The 19,438-nt window shown below is 44.6% G+C and overlaps 1 protein-coding gene and 1 non-coding gene across 11 annotated transcripts in view; both read right to left on the bottom strand.

The window, feature by feature from the left end:
• LTBP1 (latent transforming growth factor beta binding protein 1) overlaps window positions 1–19,438 on the bottom strand; it is a 436,575-nt gene that overhangs the window by 86,026 nt on the left and 331,111 nt on the right. For 9 of the 10 annotated variants that reach the window (XM_075536011.1, XM_075536014.1, XM_075536008.1 and 6 more), the window contains 3 exons: window positions 13,519–13,641; window positions 5,341–5,463; window positions 3,238–3,360 (listed from right to left, as the gene is read on the bottom strand). In XM_075536011.1, the coding sequence (XP_075392126.1) occupies window positions 3,238–3,360; window positions 5,341–5,463; window positions 13,519–13,641 (369 nt within the window). The remainder of the gene's footprint in view (window positions 1–3,237; window positions 3,361–5,340; window positions 5,464–13,518; window positions 13,642–19,438) is intronic. The other variant, XM_075536010.1, reaches the window with a different exon arrangement.
• LOC142431191 (small nucleolar RNA SNORA57) lies at window positions 4,093–4,244 on the bottom strand. Its single transcript, XR_012780736.1, has one exon. It is a non-coding gene; the product is annotated as a small nucleolar RNA SNORA57 (small nucleolar RNA).

Here is a 19,438-nt window from a genome sequence, read left to right as displayed (position 1 = left end):
TGACTCAACAAGGCGACACCAAATCACATTTTCTCCATTGAACCCAATCAACCTATCAAGTACCTAATGGATGACTCGTGAGGAGCCCTGGTGGTGCAGTGGCTTAGGCACAGGACTGCGAACCCACAAGGTCAGCCAGCCCCACCCATCAGCCACTCCATGGGGCACCGTAGAGGGCGCTCTCTCTGAAAGATGTACAGTCTTGGACCTCTGGGGTTGTTAGGAGTCAAGATGGGCTTGAAGGCAGGGAGTTATGTGTCCTTTTTATTTTAAAATGCAGATGGCTCCCAGCCCAGAATGCAGCCCTGATTTCCAGACACAGAGTATAAATTGCCTTTCACAAACAGCCAATGGAGACACAATGGGCTTTGAAAGCGCAGTTCCTAAAGCTCCTCACTGCTATCGGGGCCTTTGCCCTTTACACTTGTTCCTTTGAATGGAATGAGGCTCCCTACGTGATTGCCTCCTTAGGCAAAATCACCAGCCATCCTCAGCACTTTCTGTACATCCCACCCCCCACACCTCCTTCTGTTTTCTCGCTAATGTTCATGATGAGCTAACATAAGTTTATCTTGCTGTTGTTCTTGCTCTCATTAGAATTTCAACTCCCAGAGGTCAGGGACTGTGAAAGATTTGCTCTATTCCTCTATGCCTGGCACAGACGTGATACTCAATAAATACTTGTGGAATGGATGCATGAGTGAATACCTGATTGATTCTGGCTTGGAAGGAACTCAAGAAGGAAAGAAATATGATCCCGTCTCACAATTTGGATTTGGTCTGAAGAAATGACCAAGAGAGGGGCCTGGAAGGGTGAGAAAGGAATGTAGTCTCTTCTTGGTCTTTGTGGAGGATTAGCAGAGAGCAGCCCGAGAGGAGGTGGGGAGAGTGGGGAGTGCTGGCATGGGAAAAGGACTAGAGACCCTGCCTGGAAGGGGAGCAATAGAGGCAGAGACTCAGAACAGGGGTGCGGAGGCCTCCTGTCACAGACTGCGTCGTGACCAGGCAAGCTGCGGTCAGTCACACACAGAAATAAGCATACTTCCTGGGGTTCGGACCCTAAAGAGTAGAACTCCAAGAAAATAAGCCCCTTGGCAGAGTTGTTCAACAGCAATCACACATGTAACTAGAAAGACCTTCGTCCTACAGCGGCGAGAGGCAGGTGAGCACCCACAGCTGGAGCAGCGAAGGTTCAATGCCACCAGCGGGGATGGGATCAAATACAGATTGGGAATTACCAAACTGAAGTGCTCATATGACTTTAAAAAAAACATCCCCAAAACCGTAAGATTCAAACTCACTACTGACTCATAGCAACCCTACGGAACAGGGTAGAACTGCCCCGGTGGGTTTCCAAGGCTGTGACTGTTTACGGGAGTAGAAAGGCCCAGCTTTCTCCCGAGGAGTGGCTGTGGCTTTGAACTGCTTACGTGGAGGCTCGCAGCCCAACTTAGGACCACAAAGGCTCCTGATGTGACCTACAAGGGAGCTGTGTATTAGGTGGAAGGACTCCAGTCTAATAATAACTTACCAGGATCAGGTAGCCTCAGTCTAAAGAAAAATAATCTATTACACACTCAGAAAGAAATGTTCTTATGCAACATCATCTTGCAAATCGACACAAGGGGACTTCAAAAAGTTGGTGGAAAAATTCCATTATCTTCCACAAGAATATTTTCCCCAGGAGTTTTTGAACCCCCCTCATATGTGAATGATGAAGTTCAAGTTTGTGAGAGAAAAAAAAAGCTTCTGTTTGGCAAGAGATGAGTTTAGGGTAAAAATCTTGGGAGTTTCAAACGGGAGCGTTACCCATCAAAACCGCCAAATGCGAGAACCATGCCTTCTAGTGAGGCTCTCTCTTGATTCCCTAAGCATTGATGGGTGGGCTGGCTTCCTGTTGGCTAAGCTAGGCACTGAGGCTGAAGATATGCCTTCCACCCTTACTGACTTCTAAACAATGGGCTCTTCCACAACTGGCCCCTCTCTCCCCTCGCCATGCCCCCCCCACCTCGAAATGGCACCAAATTCGCATGGACCGTCCACTGTACAGTACCCAGGCACTATTTTTTTCTGAGGAAATCATATTTTATTATATTGATTTACCACTCATTTGGCCATTCACCCACTTCTCAATAGTCAGGGTGATTACATGTTTTCGCTCCTATCATTAACCCTTTGAGGAACATTATGAGTTTAGATAAAATTCTAGATGTTAATTCACTGATTCAATGACAATGTGCATTTTAAGACTTTTGAAATCCTGCCAGAGCTGCCTTGCAGAAAGACTGTGCCATTTTATACTGCCGGCAGCAGGAAATGGGAACTCGGCCACGTCGTTAGTGATGGAGCTAAATTCTCTGGCTCAGAAATACAGGTTGTTATCTATACAAGGTAATGGATCGCTTCCAATCAAGAGCTGGGAAGGAAAGGGAAAAAGAATGTGGGAGCATTGACGTGTATACCCCACAGAGCCTCTCACCACAAAGCTCGTGCCCTTCTCTCAAGAGGGGGTGCTTTCAGATCCTCGCTCAGAGACTGTGGGTCTCCAAGTTGGACATACTGGGCTTTTAATGTCACAGGGATCTAAACACAGTCCGGTAACACATGGGCTGAGGAAAACTGGTCCATGGGTGAACGCTGAACCGTGAAGGAATTCACAAGCCCTGGGATGACAGCAAGCAAAAGCAAGCAGCATTCTGGGAAAGAAATAGCTTCCCTACGGGTACAGAGGCCTCGGGAAGCAGCTCCAGTCACTCCAGAGAGAGCTGGAGGCACAGAAAGGTGCAAACTGTTTGCTAACTGCTGTCTCAAGGGCATGTGCTTTGGAAACATGTTATGCAAAAACTCAGGACTACATTAAAGCTTGGCTCTTAAAATCCTTCCACTGCTCTGGAAAAGTACCTTGTGTTTACTTACATGGAACACTTGGATGTTGACCCTACAGTAAGGTGTTGGCAGTTCTGAACTATAGACTTCAGATAAGCCATCTGCAGCCGAGAAAAGTTAAAACTGGTTCTTTACCCATCCCGCTGGCCCAGTTTTCTAAAATAGCTTGGAGCAGTGCAATGACTCCCTGGGTTCTGGTCCCTTCTTTGCATTATCTGTGTGACCCTGGGGAAACGCCTTTGCCAGGGTTCACTGTCCTCGAAGTCAAAGAGCTGAGCTCAAGAACAGAAGTTGGGGTGATGCCCAGGCTGCACCCCCCCACCCGATTCTGAAGTAAGGGGCAATTCCCACCTTCACAATGGTCTCCGAGGGCAGACGCTCTGTAACCCTGGTCACAAACACACTGGAAAGAGCCCTCCGTGTTCTGGCACTGCCCGTGCGTGCAGAGGTGACGGGGCTGGCATTCATCAATATCTGTGAGCAAGAGGGTAAAGAGAGGACCGTGCGGGGGTGCGGTTAGTACAGCTAGTTGTTGGTGCTGGGTCAACTTTTTGACTTCGTCTTTGTTTTGAATATTTTTCTGTATAAGCGATATAGGAAAACATACGTCAATATACACAGACAGCAACGAGATTAATCATTTCCTGGGGGCGAGGAAGGAGAATTGGAAGGGAAACAGAGTCAACAGCTTTGAGTGCAAGAAAAAAGAAACTGTTCTGAAGTTGATTGTAGCGGCAATTGTACAACTCTTGAGAAGACTGAACTATTGAACTGTATGATATGCAAATGATCTCTCAATAAAACTATTTTTATAATGCATTTCAAATCATTTATATAAAGGAGGCCTATAAACTGTATGGTTGGCAATGAATTTACATTAGAGTTCTCATTTATATCCTTTAAGCTGGCCTCTGGTAAATGTAAATAATTCTCCCAGTTGGGGAATCTAAGTGAACTTAAAGTCTGAATTAGTGAGCAATGAATGTGTATGTATTTATCACACTCTTAACTGCTGAGTGGCAAATACTTGGCTATAAATTATAAGCCTCAATGAACCTTCTTGGGGTGTCTTTTTATAGCTCCCACTACAGCACGTAGGCCTGTAACAGTTTAAGGCAAAAGTCAGCAAACCTAACTTGTAGCCATCAGCCAAATCCACCCCGCAGCCTACTATTATAAAGTGTTTTTTGTGCCCCCAACCCGGGCCCTTGTCCTGGCATTTGAGGATAGAACCAGCGGAGGATGGGTAGCCACCAACACCAAAGACATGATGCCCAGGGGACCGGAGTCCGCTCCCTCTACCTCCGCACATAACAGGGACCGGGACCGCACGCCCGGCCCCGGCCAAGAAAAGGAGGGTATTACAACATTTGGATGTGTATGTGTGTACATAGGTGTGTGCTCTCATACTCTACTTCTAAATTAGGAACTGTCATGACTTCCTACTCACTACGACCCAATAGGATGGAAAGCTGTAACTCTTTATAGGAGTAGACAGCCTGATCGCTCGGCTGTGGAGTAGCTGGTGGGTTCAAACCACTGACCTCGTGGTTACAACTCCATTGGTAATGCCACCAGCGCTATGAGTTGGAATGGCCCCCGGAATAGAGAGGCAATTTAAGTGAATTTGTTCACTGTTGTTTATGTTCTACAAAGAGACCACTGGGAGATTATGATAATATTAGATTTATGTATATCAATGTCATACACTGCCTCTTCTATAACACCATCATAGAGACTTTTAGCTCATAAAATATTCATATAGACATGGATATGATTTGTGTACTTAGAATAGTTTTGTATAAAGCTAATTTTGTTCTCAAGTAAGAAAGGCTATTTCTTTTCAAGTATACTCGATAGTGGTGCCTGCCCCAGACACTGCCTTGTTTTCAAGCTCACGTAATGTCGTATTTTCAAGTTTCAAGAAAACACGCTTATTGGGAACAAATATTTCTGTGTGAGGTTTGGTGATTTTTCTTTTAAGGTCTCAGCCCAACTCCAACAAGTCGACTCCTCACTGCACCTTCTGGCAAAGGACATATTTCGCAAATTTGCTCCCTGAGCCTATCGATTTCAGCCTGGCTAAGACGTCTTTTCCAGTGGCATTTATTAACAAAAATTAAGCAACAAATTTTTCAAGCCAAATAAACACAAACGCTAAGGTGGTCAACAGTCTGCAGCCCAACCTCGAATTGCTAGAATGACCTGCCAGTTGCTGAGCCTGAAGTGCGTACAACTTTTAGATACGCTCTATGGAAATCATCTTTCTGTAGTAAATAATTATTCGGAGGAATAAAATTTTCCCCTTCTTGATCAGTTTATTAACCCCCTTCCATCCTGTTTCATTGGCTTTTATGACTTAGGTTTCAGTCTTTTGCGTTCTGGCACCGTCAGCCTTCATCTTCCCACAGTCCAAAGTCACTTTACTGAGCGTGCACTGAGGCCCCCGCCTACCTTCACACTGGTCTTTCGCGCTGGACAGCTGGTACCCCTGCCCACAGGTACACCTGAAGGAGCCCTCCGTGTTTTTGCATTGCCCATTTATGCACAGGTTTCCCTGCTGGCATTCATCAATATCTGTAACGGAAAACAATAGGCATTGTTTCAATGAGGTCTGATGTCTAGAACACGTCTGTGACTAAACCTTGAGATGATCAGGTACTGTCGCCACAGTCCTCCATTCCTGGGCTAGCTGTGGGGAGCATGGCAAAAGGATTCAGAGTGACTAGCCTTCGTATCGGGCTAAGAGCCCACGGACAAGTAGATTTTAGGGGTTAGGTTGGCAGGTAACACCTTGTCATTAGATCTCTGTTTGCACCCATTTTAAATGTATTCTGTTTTTAAAATATTCTCTGCAGATTCAGGCTTTTCTCTGTGTTGTTTGGTCATGGCTGCTGGGTCCTGGTTGGCCTCCTGCCTTTGTTTTGTTTTGTGTTTCTGTATAGGAAGCTCAGGGTCGGTGGGTCTGTGAAGGCAGCAACTGGGTAAGCATCAAACCTGGGAGCCCAAAAGGGGAGGTGGGGGCGGAAAGGGGCTGTCAACTGCCAGGGGTACATGAAGGAATACACATTCAAAGTTGAATGTGGTGATGAGTGCACAAACCTTCTTAAAATGATTGAACCCTTTGATAAGGTTCATGATATGCCAATCAAACTATTTTTAAAAATCTATAGAGAAATTCAGTAGTCTGTGAAATGTAGCTGGCATTACACACACAAAAATAATAGTACTTCCTAAGTGAGATGCTATAAATTGCTGTATGCATCAGTTTACATGATTCCTGGTATCAACTTCAGGATGTTAAACTGTAGAATGCAAGTAATATTGTTAATAAGAACTACACTCGCAAATCAAGCTCTTCACAAACTCGTTCTTTTATACATGGGGTATAACTGAAACACAATATCAAATATTTTAGGGTTGAAAATGGAAAATAGCCTGAAACAAACAAAAAAAAATAATGGCTTCTAAGCTGATTGCCAACTACAGAGTTAAAGCTAAAAAACAAACAAACAAAAACAAAACCCAAACAGCAACAACCACCCCTGTGCCCACCCCCTTAGAAAGAAAGAACACACAGGCAGCTATGGAAACAGCGAACCCTACAGTGAGAGGAAGGCGCAGAATTATTACGTGGAAGAGCCCTTTTCCAGATACATAGCCCATTCCTGAAACGACAAGCCACGCCCAGAGAAATGGCATTCTGGTGCTGGCTGCTGGGCGGTCACGAGGGAAAGTGATAAGTGAGGATTTAAAAAAAATATATCTTCAAGATGAAGCTGTTAGCTGGGAAGGATATAATCCTTCATATGTGTTCTAGAAAATGCCATGGCTACAAACTTACACAACTGCAGTAAGGAAGTAGCCTCATCAGTAACTTGAACACTTGTGGTAAAATGCTGTTTGATTTGATTTGTTTGTTTGTCATGTTGGTCTGACCTGATTAAGTCATTCTGTCCCGCCTATAAAATCCTGGAAAGGTCAGTTAGATAACTCATTGACAACATAACTAGCTCAGGTAGCGGGCTGGATCCCACATGAGACCTGATAACACGTACAGTACTTTGGAATCTGTCGTTTTCACAAAGAGGACGCAACCTTAATATTGTGCTCAACACTTACTCAGCTCTAAGAGTTGGTGATTCATCCCCCAGAGCCCGCACCAGTAGGACTTGATGTGAAAACCCCACTAAATGTACTGGGTTTAACTTAAATTCACCCATGGCCATTGGTTTTAAGGGCCTGGTGTTCCATAACAGGATGACTGCTATCCCAAGGTTGTAGAGCTGGCGATCGTTGGGCTCTGGTGGGGAACTCTTGCCTGAGAGCGCCCAATGAATGGTGCCCTGAGACGATCATATACTTACTATTGTATGCCCTCCTGGCTTTATTTAAGGATGATATGCACTGATCTCTTAGGCATGGTTCCACTGTTGTGAATGAATTGTCACTGGAAGCTTTGCTCTATCAACCAACTCCCACTGTCTGTGTAAACAGTATCCGGCCACTTAAGAGTTTAATCTGTACAAGTCAACAATTCATGTATTGAGGTTCCTAACCAGTCCACAACTGACAGCAGGGGGCCCGAATCCATTCACCGGGTCCATTGATGGAGTAAGTCTCCAGTGAGTCCCCTGTGATCACAGACGAGGGCTGTGAATAGCCCTTGCTATCATGCACAGTGCAGAGTTTTTCTTGTTGTTTCTCCATATTGTTTTCTCGGGTTTTCTGTCTGTGAAACCCAGGATGGGTAGAACTACATTGATGGTTTTTTTGAGGAGTCTGGCAGGGAAGGGTACGGGGAGGTGAAGAGCTGATGGCGATGGATACAAGAGAGAAGTAATGTTCTCAAGTTGACTGTGAAGATGACTGACAGCTCTTATTAGTATGATTGAATGGTTGGATTATATGGTATGAGAATATATGCCAATGAAACTGTTTAAAATTTTAAAATGCTCTGAGATGATTAAAATGCTGTACAGTGGCTCTTCACATACTGTAGGTTGTTTGTGAAAATTAGCTGAACCAAGATGAAAAACACCCAATGTTCACCCTTACACAAAATAGAGATACAAGTAGTACCCAATTTATTACTTATTTGAGTTGCAACAAACTATACTTACGACTGTATACTTTTTGGTTCTATTTGGGTTTTTTTTTAATTTTATATCCTTAGTAACATTTCATAGCACATATTCTACTGATATTACCATTCTCAGATGCTAAAGCACATATGCTCAAAGATCAAATTTATACAGATATTAAGAAGCAATAATGTAAAATGAAATAAAAAAGAAGAATTATTCAAATCCCAAGTGACTTACGACAGAGTTGTTGGAACTGAACTCTGTCCTAAGGCAGGCCCTTCCTGTCTAAAGAGAGAGAGAGAGAGAGAGAGAGAGAGAGAGAGAGAGAGAGAGAGAGAGCTCAGACTAAATGGAATCATACATAAAATAAGCTGATTTAAAAAAATAATAATCTTTGCCATTCCGATCCATGCATAATTCATTCCAAAAGTGTCTCACTTAGCATGCAATTAGAAACTTCTTCCAGGAGAGCTCAATTAGCTGCACAGTTCTTTCCTCCAACTATTGTTGACCAACTGCCTCTTTTCTTGGGCAAAGATGCATCCCTTAACATCTAATGAGAGACATTAACCTCTCACATGATATTTTGATTATTTCATGCTGCCTAAATTAGCTCATCCAATCTATTATTGTCATTGGTTCAGGAATATTAATTTTTCATTTAATTTTATATCAATTACTTTAATTTGACTAGAAACTTTTATTCATTTTATTTATTGTGCTATTGGCCTTTTTAAAAATTTACAAGTAAGCCCAGGCTGCCAAATATTGCTTATTAATAGATAATTAAGTAAGAATTATTTACATCTTTCCCATGTTCCAAGGCTATTGGCTTCAGGAGTAGCTGGCAGCAAAGAGCAGCCTACATTGTACTTAGCTGTGTTTCAGAAAATTATCTAAAACACTTGAGATGTCGGTTCAAGAACATGCGGAGACCAACACACTTGGCTGGATCCCACAGGAGGTCTGACAGCATGTGTAGTGTTTGGGACTCTTGTTGGGTTTTCTCATAGAAGAAGACAAATTAGGAATTCCCCTGTGAATATGTGTGCAGTATGTACATCCCATCTATTCCAAATATTGTCAGGATATGCCAGACATTTTCCATAAGTTACTCATTTGTGCTGGGAAGCCTGTCAGAAGTAATTCATTACAAGTAATAACATACACGTTTGGACCAACCAGAGGCAGCCTAGTTATCTTAAAGACATGATCTTTTGGGTCTTTAAAAGGACCAAGGGGAGCAGAGGCAACTTCATTCTAGAGAGAAGAAAGTTCTTTTTTGATGGAAGACAAACTTCCTAAGACAAAAGGACGCTTTCTAATAAAACAACATTATAAGACAAGCATTTTATTTCTTTTGGGCCAAGAAATGAAGAGAGACTTTTATTCCCCATTGGAAGGTTATTTATTTCAGGGGATTTTTGCAAGTGACAAGTCCAGCTCAGATTTAACTACAGAAGGGCCCAGGCATTTATAAAGTTAGGTCAAGCAATTCAAAAATGTATTACAAGACAAAAATGCAATAGAGTGAGGTCAAGGACAACAAGAACATGTCATGAACTAAAACACTGACATGCTGACATCTGAATAAGGTTGTCAGTACATGTAGTGAGGTGAAGACAAAGTAAATGCTCCATCAAGGTGAGACTGGCGGAGGTGGTGGGCTATTGGAAAAGGAACCGAATCATGGTGATCTGGAATAACCATGATCTGGCATCCCTGAGTTGGTGTGATTTGGGAACAGACAGGCGATAATAAAAGTGAGCGCTACGTAACATTAGAGCAGAAGGAAGCACTCTGATAGGGGACTAATGGAAACACATAAGCCACAAGTGAATGTCTAAAGAGGATGAGGATCTTGCTGATAGGATTCCAGACTATAATAGAAAGACATCACTATAATCAGATGGAAAGGCATGGACAAATGGCGAGTAGAGATGATAGCCCTTTCCCAAGTTTTGGCATGTGGTAGTTTCTCTGGCTATTACGATTTTTCAGAGGCCCTGGTGGTAGTGTTTAAGTGCTAGACTATAATGTGAAAAGTTGGAAGTTCGAAACCACTAGCAGCTCCTCAGAAGAAAGACTGGGCATTCTACTCTGGTAAACAGTTACATTCTCAGAAACCCATCTGCGGCATCGCTATGAGTCAGTATATTAAGATTTTTATTAAGAGTTTTAGAACCCTGGTAGATGCTAGGTTAACCCTAAGCTTGGCAGTTTTATTAAGATCTTTAGACCCTAGTTGATGAGTAGGTTAACCATAAACTTAGATGGTATAAGCCCCTCAGATGCTCTGCAGACAAAAAATGTCTACTCCTATAAAGATTTACAATTTGGAAACTGTAAGGAGTTCTACTCTGATAGGGTCCCTATGGTGGAATCAACTCGATGATCGTGGAATTAAGATCGTCTCCCCTTGAATCCATTATTTTAAGACTTATTTCAAAGAGACACACCTCTAGAAAGCCTTCCCCGAAGCAGAAAGGTAGAATTAGTCCTTCATTTCTTGGCTTTAAAGGAACGTTATTCATGAATAACAATTTATGAAACAACAACATCAATAATAGCATTTCATGCTCAGGCCCTTTACTACCTCGTTTTCCATGTGGGATCTCTGTCCTTGGGCTATCTCATGCAACCCTCAAAGCAACCATAGTTGGTCCCATGATACGTCCCTTTTTGCAGATGAGGAAATGAGGCCGAAAGAGACAGATAATTGATCCAAATTCTCACAGCTACATCTCATCTGCTACTGGTGGCAGTTCGTGTCAAGATCAGGGTTTGTGGCGAGCCTATCCATTCAGGGTGGAACTACCCCATCAGCTTGTCAAGGTTGTCACCTTTCTGAACCAGACCTGCAGGTCCAGCTGCTTTGAAGTGAGTAGGAGAGTATGAACCATGGACAAAGCGCTTGCTAGTAATTAAGCGCTTAACTGTTTGTGTCACCAGGAACACAAAACATTTTTTGCCCCCCTAATTAAGCAATGGACTTTATTTGATCCCGACTGCTGCATATTCATAAGCACTGATTGTGGGTCCAAGCGGACCCAGAAAATCCTGGACCTTTCCTCCATTTATCATGCTGTTACCTACTGGTCCAGTTGTGATGATTTTGGTTTTCTTTACAATGAGTTGTAATCTATATTGAGGGCTGCAATCCTGGGTCTTCATCAGCATCTGTTTCAAGTTCTGATTCAAAATGGCCAATGCTAGTGCATCTTAGCTCGCCAAGACCTAGAATATCCATCCTTATAAGTTCCATTTCATTTTTGATGACTTCAAATAATCCTAGATTCACACGTTTTGTTCCCTCCAACTTCCAAGTGTTAATAGATTTTGCAGCTGTCTCTCATTTTGAGCTGTGCCTGATCAGCAAACAAAGGTCATGAAGCCTTTTCTCCTGGAGGCTTCACTCCATCCACAGCACTGCGGCCAACTCTACTCCAGGAAAAGAGCTCTTCCCGGGCATCTTGTGAGTGCCTTTAGATCGGATGGGCCCATCTTCTGGATTGCTCTCTGACAATGTTCTGCTCTTATTTTTGAGAGTATCTGAAAATGGTCCACTGCTATCCATCGGTTTTCAGGGGCGAATTCTTCAGAAGTGGACAGCTTATTTCTTCTTCACCGGTGGTCTGGGAGCCCAACCGCAACCTGTTCCCGCTGGGCGACCCTGCTGGCATTTGAAATACCGGGGACACAGCTTCCGGCACCACAGCCACACACACGCCACCACAGTCCGACCAACTGACAGACAGGTGGTGGTGGAACATGTTGGTCCCTCAGGACTCCGGAAGGCAAGGCGAGGGAAGAAGGAAGAACAGTCGCTTCTGCAGCAGCCCAGGAGAGCGCTACCTGGAGGGTCCACTCTGAGTGATCCTAGCGGGGCTGATGTAAAAGGATGGAATAAATCCTTGGGGGGGGGGGTGAGGGGGTGGGGGGGTGGTGGTGGTGGTGGTGTGTGTGTGTGTGTGTTGTCAAGTCAATGTCAACTCAAAGTGACCATGAAGAATAGAGTTTCAGAACTACCTGATTGGCTTTCCGAAGCATAATCTTAATGAAAGCAAATTAGCAAAGTTTGGGTTTTTTTGGGAGGGGGGGGTATTTTCCTCCTTCAAGAGTTGCCATTAGGTTCAAACCACCAACATTTAGTTAAGCAGCTGAGCACTTTAACCGCTGAGCTACCAAGGCTCTGTCTGGGCGCTAGGCAGAGCAATGAGAGAGAAGCAGGCACAGCTGAGTCAGTGATGGTCAAGAGTAAGAGGGCGGTCATGAGTCATTCAGCCCCAATTCCTCTTGCATTTCCTCTGTCGTGAGTCATACTCTCAATTAGGTTTGACACCAAGTCTGGACATTTGGGGTGCACAGTAACCACTGCCAAAGCCAAACTTCAGGTGATCAGTGAGGAATTCGATGAGTATGCAAGACTTGGGTCAACTGAAAACCAAACCCAGTCCAACGCCATCAAGTCGATTCCAACTCTGTCTTACAGGACAGAGACCTTCCTTAGGTTCCCTGAGACACAATCTTCACAGGAGCAGAGAATCTTATCTTAACACCAATTTACGAAAGGGCGAAATACAAATATTTGATAAATATGATCATATGAATTACATGTTAACCATTAAAATTGGAAGTGTTCAAGGCATTAATTACTAAAGGGGCTAAGAATATAAAATAAATATAGAATAATAATATAAAACACTAAATCTTCTCAAAATTAAAAAAGAGTTTTTAATAAGAAATTACTATCATCCTGTCAAAATACGTAGAAAATTCAGAATATTTAACTTAATAATTACCTTGCCCTTATGAAGTAATAAACCTAAATTTAGATAAAGGTGTGTGGGTGTGTGAGTTAAAGAGGTCTGTTACAGTATTTTACAATAATGAGTAGTTGAGAAAAATATTATGGTCACCCCTAAAAAGTAGTGCAACAGACAGTAATACATGGGAATACGTGGTAGGCAGCCCTAAAAACAGTATTTGATAGGGGGAAATGCTAATGATAAAGTAAAACAGCAACATACAAAATTGTATACAAAGCGTAATTTTAACTTCTGAAACATCCATGAAATGTATATCCATGGATGAGATGATAAGAGATTATTACTTTAGCTTTTTACCTGTCTGCATTTTCTAAATTTTCTACAATGAATACCGACACTTTCATTAAGTAATGATTTTATGGAGATGCACTTCGCAGACTGAGCAATCTCCTTCTTTCAAAGGCACATGCAAGGGTTAGGGACCATCACAGAATTGTGCAGCTGACTCTAGTGCTTTGATAACTAGGAAAAAGGTAAATCAGTCTGTGGTCACAAGCACGATCTAAAAATACATTGTACCCCTTTATGTAAATAAAAACTCTGTATTTCACCATAATGAGGAACCCTCCCTTTCAAGAAATGCCAAACCGAATGTGCCCCAAAAAGCTTGGTGACAACATACGGCCGGTCGTGAATTCGCTTTTCTACGGCTAGAGGCTCTCCTCTCTCGCAGAGGCAGCGGAGCTGGCTGGGCCGCCCGCGAGGGCAGTGTTTACCTGTGCAGCTCTTGTGGTCCGGCGTGGGGCTGTAGCCGCTGTGGCATGAACACAGGTAAGAGCCTTCAAGGTTGGAACAAGTCCCATTTGTGCAGACGCTTGGTTCCAGGCACTCATCCACATCTTGATGAGCGGTGCAGAAGGGACAGCAAAAGAAAGAAGAGAAAGAAACAAATCAAACGTGAATAACATTGTCTGGTTAGAAACACCAACAGTGGGCCTTCAGAAGATGGCCAGATACTTCAAAATAAACGAAGAGTTTTAAATGAACTCTTCGGAGGAGGAAGAAGCTCTGCGATGAACTGGACGTTCGCTAGGTCTCCGTCCCATTTCTACAGGAGAATTCAAGAAGGAATAAAGCATGATCAATACATTCAGTGAGGGCAGGGGCAGGGAGAGAGTCGTTCCAGAGTGGCATCCTCTATGAACTTGAACTTCACCTAGATGAAGACAAATGCTGAGGCCAATTGAGGCAATGGATGAGTTTGTAAAATGTAAGGGCTCCGATAAGTGAAAGATATGATGCCTGACCTGAGAAATCACAGAAAAGTTACACAGAGCAAACGAAACCTTCAAAACAATGAGATTTACGGAGTTGTGTGTGTTTACTGTTTGGTAGCACAGGACTTGTTTGGAAAATCACTGCAGATATTTTCACTGATTTCATCCAGCAAATATTCATTAAGCTATTAGAATACTGTTTTTAAATAAAATTTGAGGGGAAAATTTCATGAAAAACAAAAGAAAGAAATGTGAGCCCTGTGTCCCACATCAAGGCCACTGAATGTTGACCTTGACAGATGACAATGAGAGGAAGAACTACAAAGTGCCATGACCACACCCACAAAGTCAGGATTTAAGCTCAGACTCACAGCAGTCTGAAACTTAAAATCAGCAACTTAGTCATAAGAGAGACGGACAGTCAGGAAGAAAAGCTCTGCACAACACCCATTTTGTCTCGCAACGCACATCATGGAAAAAAGGAATCACGCTTTCCGCCCTTTCTACTGCCTGCAGGGAGTCACAGCACGGCAACAAGCAAGACCCAAGCCAGACTCGGTAAGAGAAATCCCGGTTTGCATGGACTTCTGGAATCTGGACGGAATACTCCTTCACGTTGGCAAAAGGGAGGGGGTATGTGTGTGTGTGTGTGTGTGTGTGTGTGTGTGTGTGTGTGTGTGTGTGTGTGTGTGTGACGTGAGATGTGAGGGGTACATGCTGAGAGGAGTCAAAAATGTGTGTGTGCGCGTGTGTGTGTGAGAGAGAGATGTGAGATGTGAGGGGTGCATGCTGAGAGGAGTCAAAGATGTGTGTGTGCGTGTGCATGTGTGTGTGTGAGCGAGAGATGTGAGATGTGAGGGGTGCATGCTGAGTGGAGTCAAAGATGTGTGCGTGTGCATGTGTGTGTGTGAGCGAGAGATGTGAGATGTGAGGGGTGCATGCTGAGCGAAGTCAAGCAACTGGCTCTGCCTAGGTATCTGTCTCTTTCACAGAAAATCCCTAATAAGAGTGAGCTGACCTGACCAGGGACAAGAATAGTACTTCCAGACTGACTCCTAATCCTCCCTCTCTTTGGCTGTGGGGATCCACTTTTGCAAATATAGAAAGCAAACAACTTGAAAGAAGCAGCCAAGCCCTGGAAGCCAAAGTAAATAAAAGAACCGAATGAGCGCAGACAATGGGCATGGAAATTGTCAAACCTGGTGTCTGCTTTGATTTCAGAGACGTTCACAGGTTCAGAAATGCAGATTGCTCCCTTTAATGTTTCATGCATGGGAGAGTGGTTTACAGGGCTGCACAATGCAACCGCAAAAGCATTTTCTGAGACCATATTTTCTCTAATTAAATTAAGAGACTCGGTGGATGACCGTCATGAGATCTGCATAAGCCTTGCATTTTGCTAAGCTGCCACCACGAGGAATGACAGAGCAGAACACCAAGCATGGCACACTGTGCTTATTCGTCACTCAGTAGATAGAGGTGTGGCTACAGGAAACCAAAATCTATGGACGCAGTCACTGACATGTAGACAGAACAGTAGGAACAGAACGAGTGCTGGGCTTTAGTGAAGATGACGCCCTTCAGGAAGGAAGTCCCCAGTAAACTGTCACTAGGAACATCCACAGACAGGGAGAAAGGTGTCTCGAGAGGGACCATGCGTCAAAACACTGGCGGACGGACGCCAACTCAGGGCTGTGCTTGGAGACCAGACCACTTCGGAAACGGCAGGCACGTTCAACGGCTGGTCAATCTGCTGCACGTTTCCAGGGCGTACCCCTTTGGCACCTCTGACTTTTCATGGTCAAAACACAGCCCGCCCGCCCTTCAGGCATCTCCTTATTGTATTACTCTGCATATCCATCGATGGTACCACGACCACACAGATGTCCAAAGCAGAAACCTGAGAGGAACTCTTTCTAGATCCCTTACGCTCCCGCTTTGCTGCTGTTCACTGTCTCACCAAAGCAGGGCGAGTCCACCTTTCCAATCTCTCTGAAATGTGCCCACTTTATGCCGAACCCTGCCTTTCTTTCTGCCTCGTGTCATGGCCATCATGGTCTTTCCAGTGTATGTGCTGCCCTCTGTAATTCAGTGTCCAGCTTGCAGTCAGAGAAGGCGTTCTAACACAAAAATCGGATGGATCATCAGTCCTCCACTTTAAAAGCCTTCGGTGGTCTCCGGTGTTCTTCAGTCCAGTCAAGGATATAAACTCGTAGGGCCCTAGGAGATAATGACAGAAGGCCACCTGACCATAGTTACTGCTTCCAACCACTAGGAGGATCTCCTAGTATGCCTGCCTTGGAAAGCAAGGTGTCCTCTACCCACCTACCCTCACCATCCATCAGCCCGAGTCCTCACTCCTCCTGGAAGAGCACATGGCCATGTCTCTGGTTTTCTAAAATCGAGCTCAAAACTCATCTTATTCTAAGATTGTGGCTTTTTAGCATACCCAGAACACTCGAGTTCTTAAAATGCACACCCATACTGAGAAAAACAGGTCAGTGTGTGTTTTATCTCAGTCAGGAGACTGATTACCATGAAAATCACCTTGTCTGTAGGAAAACAGGTTTCGAATGCCAAACAAGCAACACGAGCTTCCGAGATGTAACCATTTGGAATTTCAGTCAAGGAATTAAGTACGCGCCTCCCAGAGAAAGGAAGTTCTCCAAAATTTGTACCACAAAAACGTCATAGATATGACTGTTCATAGGCTTGTGAATCCAGCTCTGTACTATCGCCCTGTCCAAACCGACCTTCTCATCGACAGTCATCGTGAGAGAGTCTAGCAAATCACTTGTTGAAAACTAGATATACCACGTCTGCAGCATTCCAAGCTAATGATCTAATGACCCGATCAGAAAAGGCAATCAGGGTAGTCTGGCTTGATTACCTTTAATGAACTCCGGTTCATTCCCGTAGCCATCGCTTCCTTAAACACTGCTTCAATTTATCATTTCAATCTTGCAGTCCACAGTTCTCTGTCAACATGAAGCTCAACAACCAGTAGCTCCTGGATCCCACCTCCTTTCCTTCAGAGGGGAAATGAGGACATTCACTTCTCGCCAGATCTTTGGCAGCTTTCCCTTCTCCACAATTTCACAGAGATGACTCCCAGCTGGTCAGCAAAACCACCTGCCTGTTCGCTCATTGCCTTGGGATGTGCTCCATGTGGGCCAGGAGTCTTGGAAACGGCCCTCTCTAACGTAGTGAGGAGACACATCAGAATGCCTCAGGCTTGTCCCTGCGACCACATCCGGCAGGCTTGGCAGGCTATCCAGCGGCTGACCTCACACAGCCTGTCCTCTCACAGCCCTCTTCGCCCACCAGAGTCCTGGAAGGTCGGACCACATGCCTGCTAGAGCAGCGGTTCTCAACCTGTGGGTCACGACCCCTTAGGGGGTGGTCAAAAGACTCTTTCACAGGGATCGCCTAAGACCATCGGAAAACACATATTTCTGACGGTGTTAAGAACCGAGACACCGCTCCTCTGTCTCCAGGAGGTCCGCCCACGTGCTGATCTGGTGAGAAAGAAGCTATCTCAGCCTTGGCACTGATGTTGGCGTTTTACACATCCTGTCGCAAAATGTAGCAATGTAGTTTCCTGTTGTGATATTGACTATTACCCGTGCTACACCATGCTTCAAGGCAATTTCACTTACTTGTCATTAGAAATAAATTTTTCACAGTATATAATTGCATGTTGTTTTTGTGATTCATCACTGTGTTTTCATTATGTTCAATGTGTAACAAGGAAAACACATCCCACATATCAGGTATATACATGACGATTCATGTGATGACGTAGCAATGAAAATAACTTGATGGCTGGGGGGTCCCTACCACATGAGTTGCTGTATGAAAGGGTCGTGGCGTGAGGAACATTGAGAACGCTGTTCTAGAGCAACACTTCTGGTTCCTTCCCAGCAAATGGAGCAATGAGTGTGCCTGTTAGCCGCATTGAATTCCTTGGTCTCCAAACCACCCAAAGCCCCAATGAGACAGTTCCATTGACCCTGAGAGAAAACATCGTACTCTGTCGATACACTCACTTAACATCCAGGATCTGCCCCAACTGCCCCAAGGGCGCCCTTGCTTTAGTTATTTCTAAGTATTCTTCAGTCTTTGAGCTACGCGGGAAGAGTAGGGACTCCTCAGGCTGTCAGGTCCCCTTCGTCTCTTCTGAAGGTGTCATAGCAGGGTTTCCATTAGACGAGGCTACCCACCCCTCAACAAGCCGCCACCGCTTTCTGTAAGGGGGGAGGGGCATCCAGTTCTGCTGCATGCATCCCTCACCAAAGGCCATGGACACCCCCATTCGCCCTCCATTTACTGGCTTCCTACCTCACCTTTCAAAAGAATACACGTCTTTCCCCAAAATGACAATGTAAGCACATACGGAGCAGGGCTGCCCTCGCAGACAGACTCCGGAATCCCTGCACAGCCATCGCCGCTGCTTCTAAGAGAGGACACCAGTTACGTGGATTTCTCCTTTCAAGGAACGATTTTACTCTCCTCTTCATCACACTGTGTTGTTCTCAGAATCTGTCATGTACGTAGGAGACATAGTGTACAGAACAAAACAGATCCTAATGTTGGGAGATGAAAGACAGAGGGTCACGTCCTAGCCCTGCTCCTGGAGACCGCCGCCTAACTTCACGGACAGTTGGTCTGAAAGTGAACCGCGACGATCGGATCAAAGCCTCTGTACCTTAGAGGAGGAGTTTGGGGAGCTATGAGAACTGGTCCTCTCACAGAGGCAGAGAATCTGTCTTCCAAAGTGAGGAGTTGGCGTTTTTTATTGCTTGCTTTCATATCTTCAAATCTCTGCCTTCTAGAACCTACTGTCTCGAGTCAAGTCTGATTTGCAGCAACACTGCAGACGCTTTGGGTTTCCAAGGCGGGAAACCTTTGCAGGAGCAGAAAGCCTCAGCTTTTTCCTCCAGAGCATTGGTTGGGTTCAAACTGTGAACTTAGCAGTTTGTGGCCCAGCGCATAAACCACGATGTCACCAGGGCCTCTCAAACCCAAACCAGGCCTGTTCTCTGCCCAGTTGATTCCACCTCAAAGCAATCCCCGAAGACAGAGCAAACGTGCTCTCCCGGGTTTCAAGGCTGTAACCTTGAGAGAAGCAGACAGCCACAGCCGTCGTCCACAGTCCACAGAGCAGGTAGTGAACTCAAGGCTAGCAGCCAAGCATTTTAACCACTGTGCCACCAAGGAGACTCCTGCAGGTGGTCAGTGCTCTCTTAAGTAATTTCTTGGCTGATTAGACTTCTTTAACTTAATATTTGGGATACTGACGTTTCAGGCAAAGGCTGATGTTTGTACATTTTAGAAGCTCTCCAAAATGTAGATGTTGCTCTCAGATGTCATCTTACATGAAATAAATAAAAGTAGTATAAAGGTGGTCAGGCCAGCC

The sequence above is a fragment of the Tenrec ecaudatus genome, chromosome 17 (genome assembly GCF_050624435.1).
Source record: "Tenrec ecaudatus isolate mTenEca1 chromosome 17, mTenEca1.hap1, whole genome shotgun sequence".
In the NCBI taxonomy this organism is placed as follows: Eukaryota; Metazoa; Chordata; class Mammalia; order Afrosoricida; family Tenrecidae; genus Tenrec; species Tenrec ecaudatus.
Note: the sequence above shows the minus strand (reverse complement) of the source record. Positions and strands in the feature narration are given on the sequence as shown.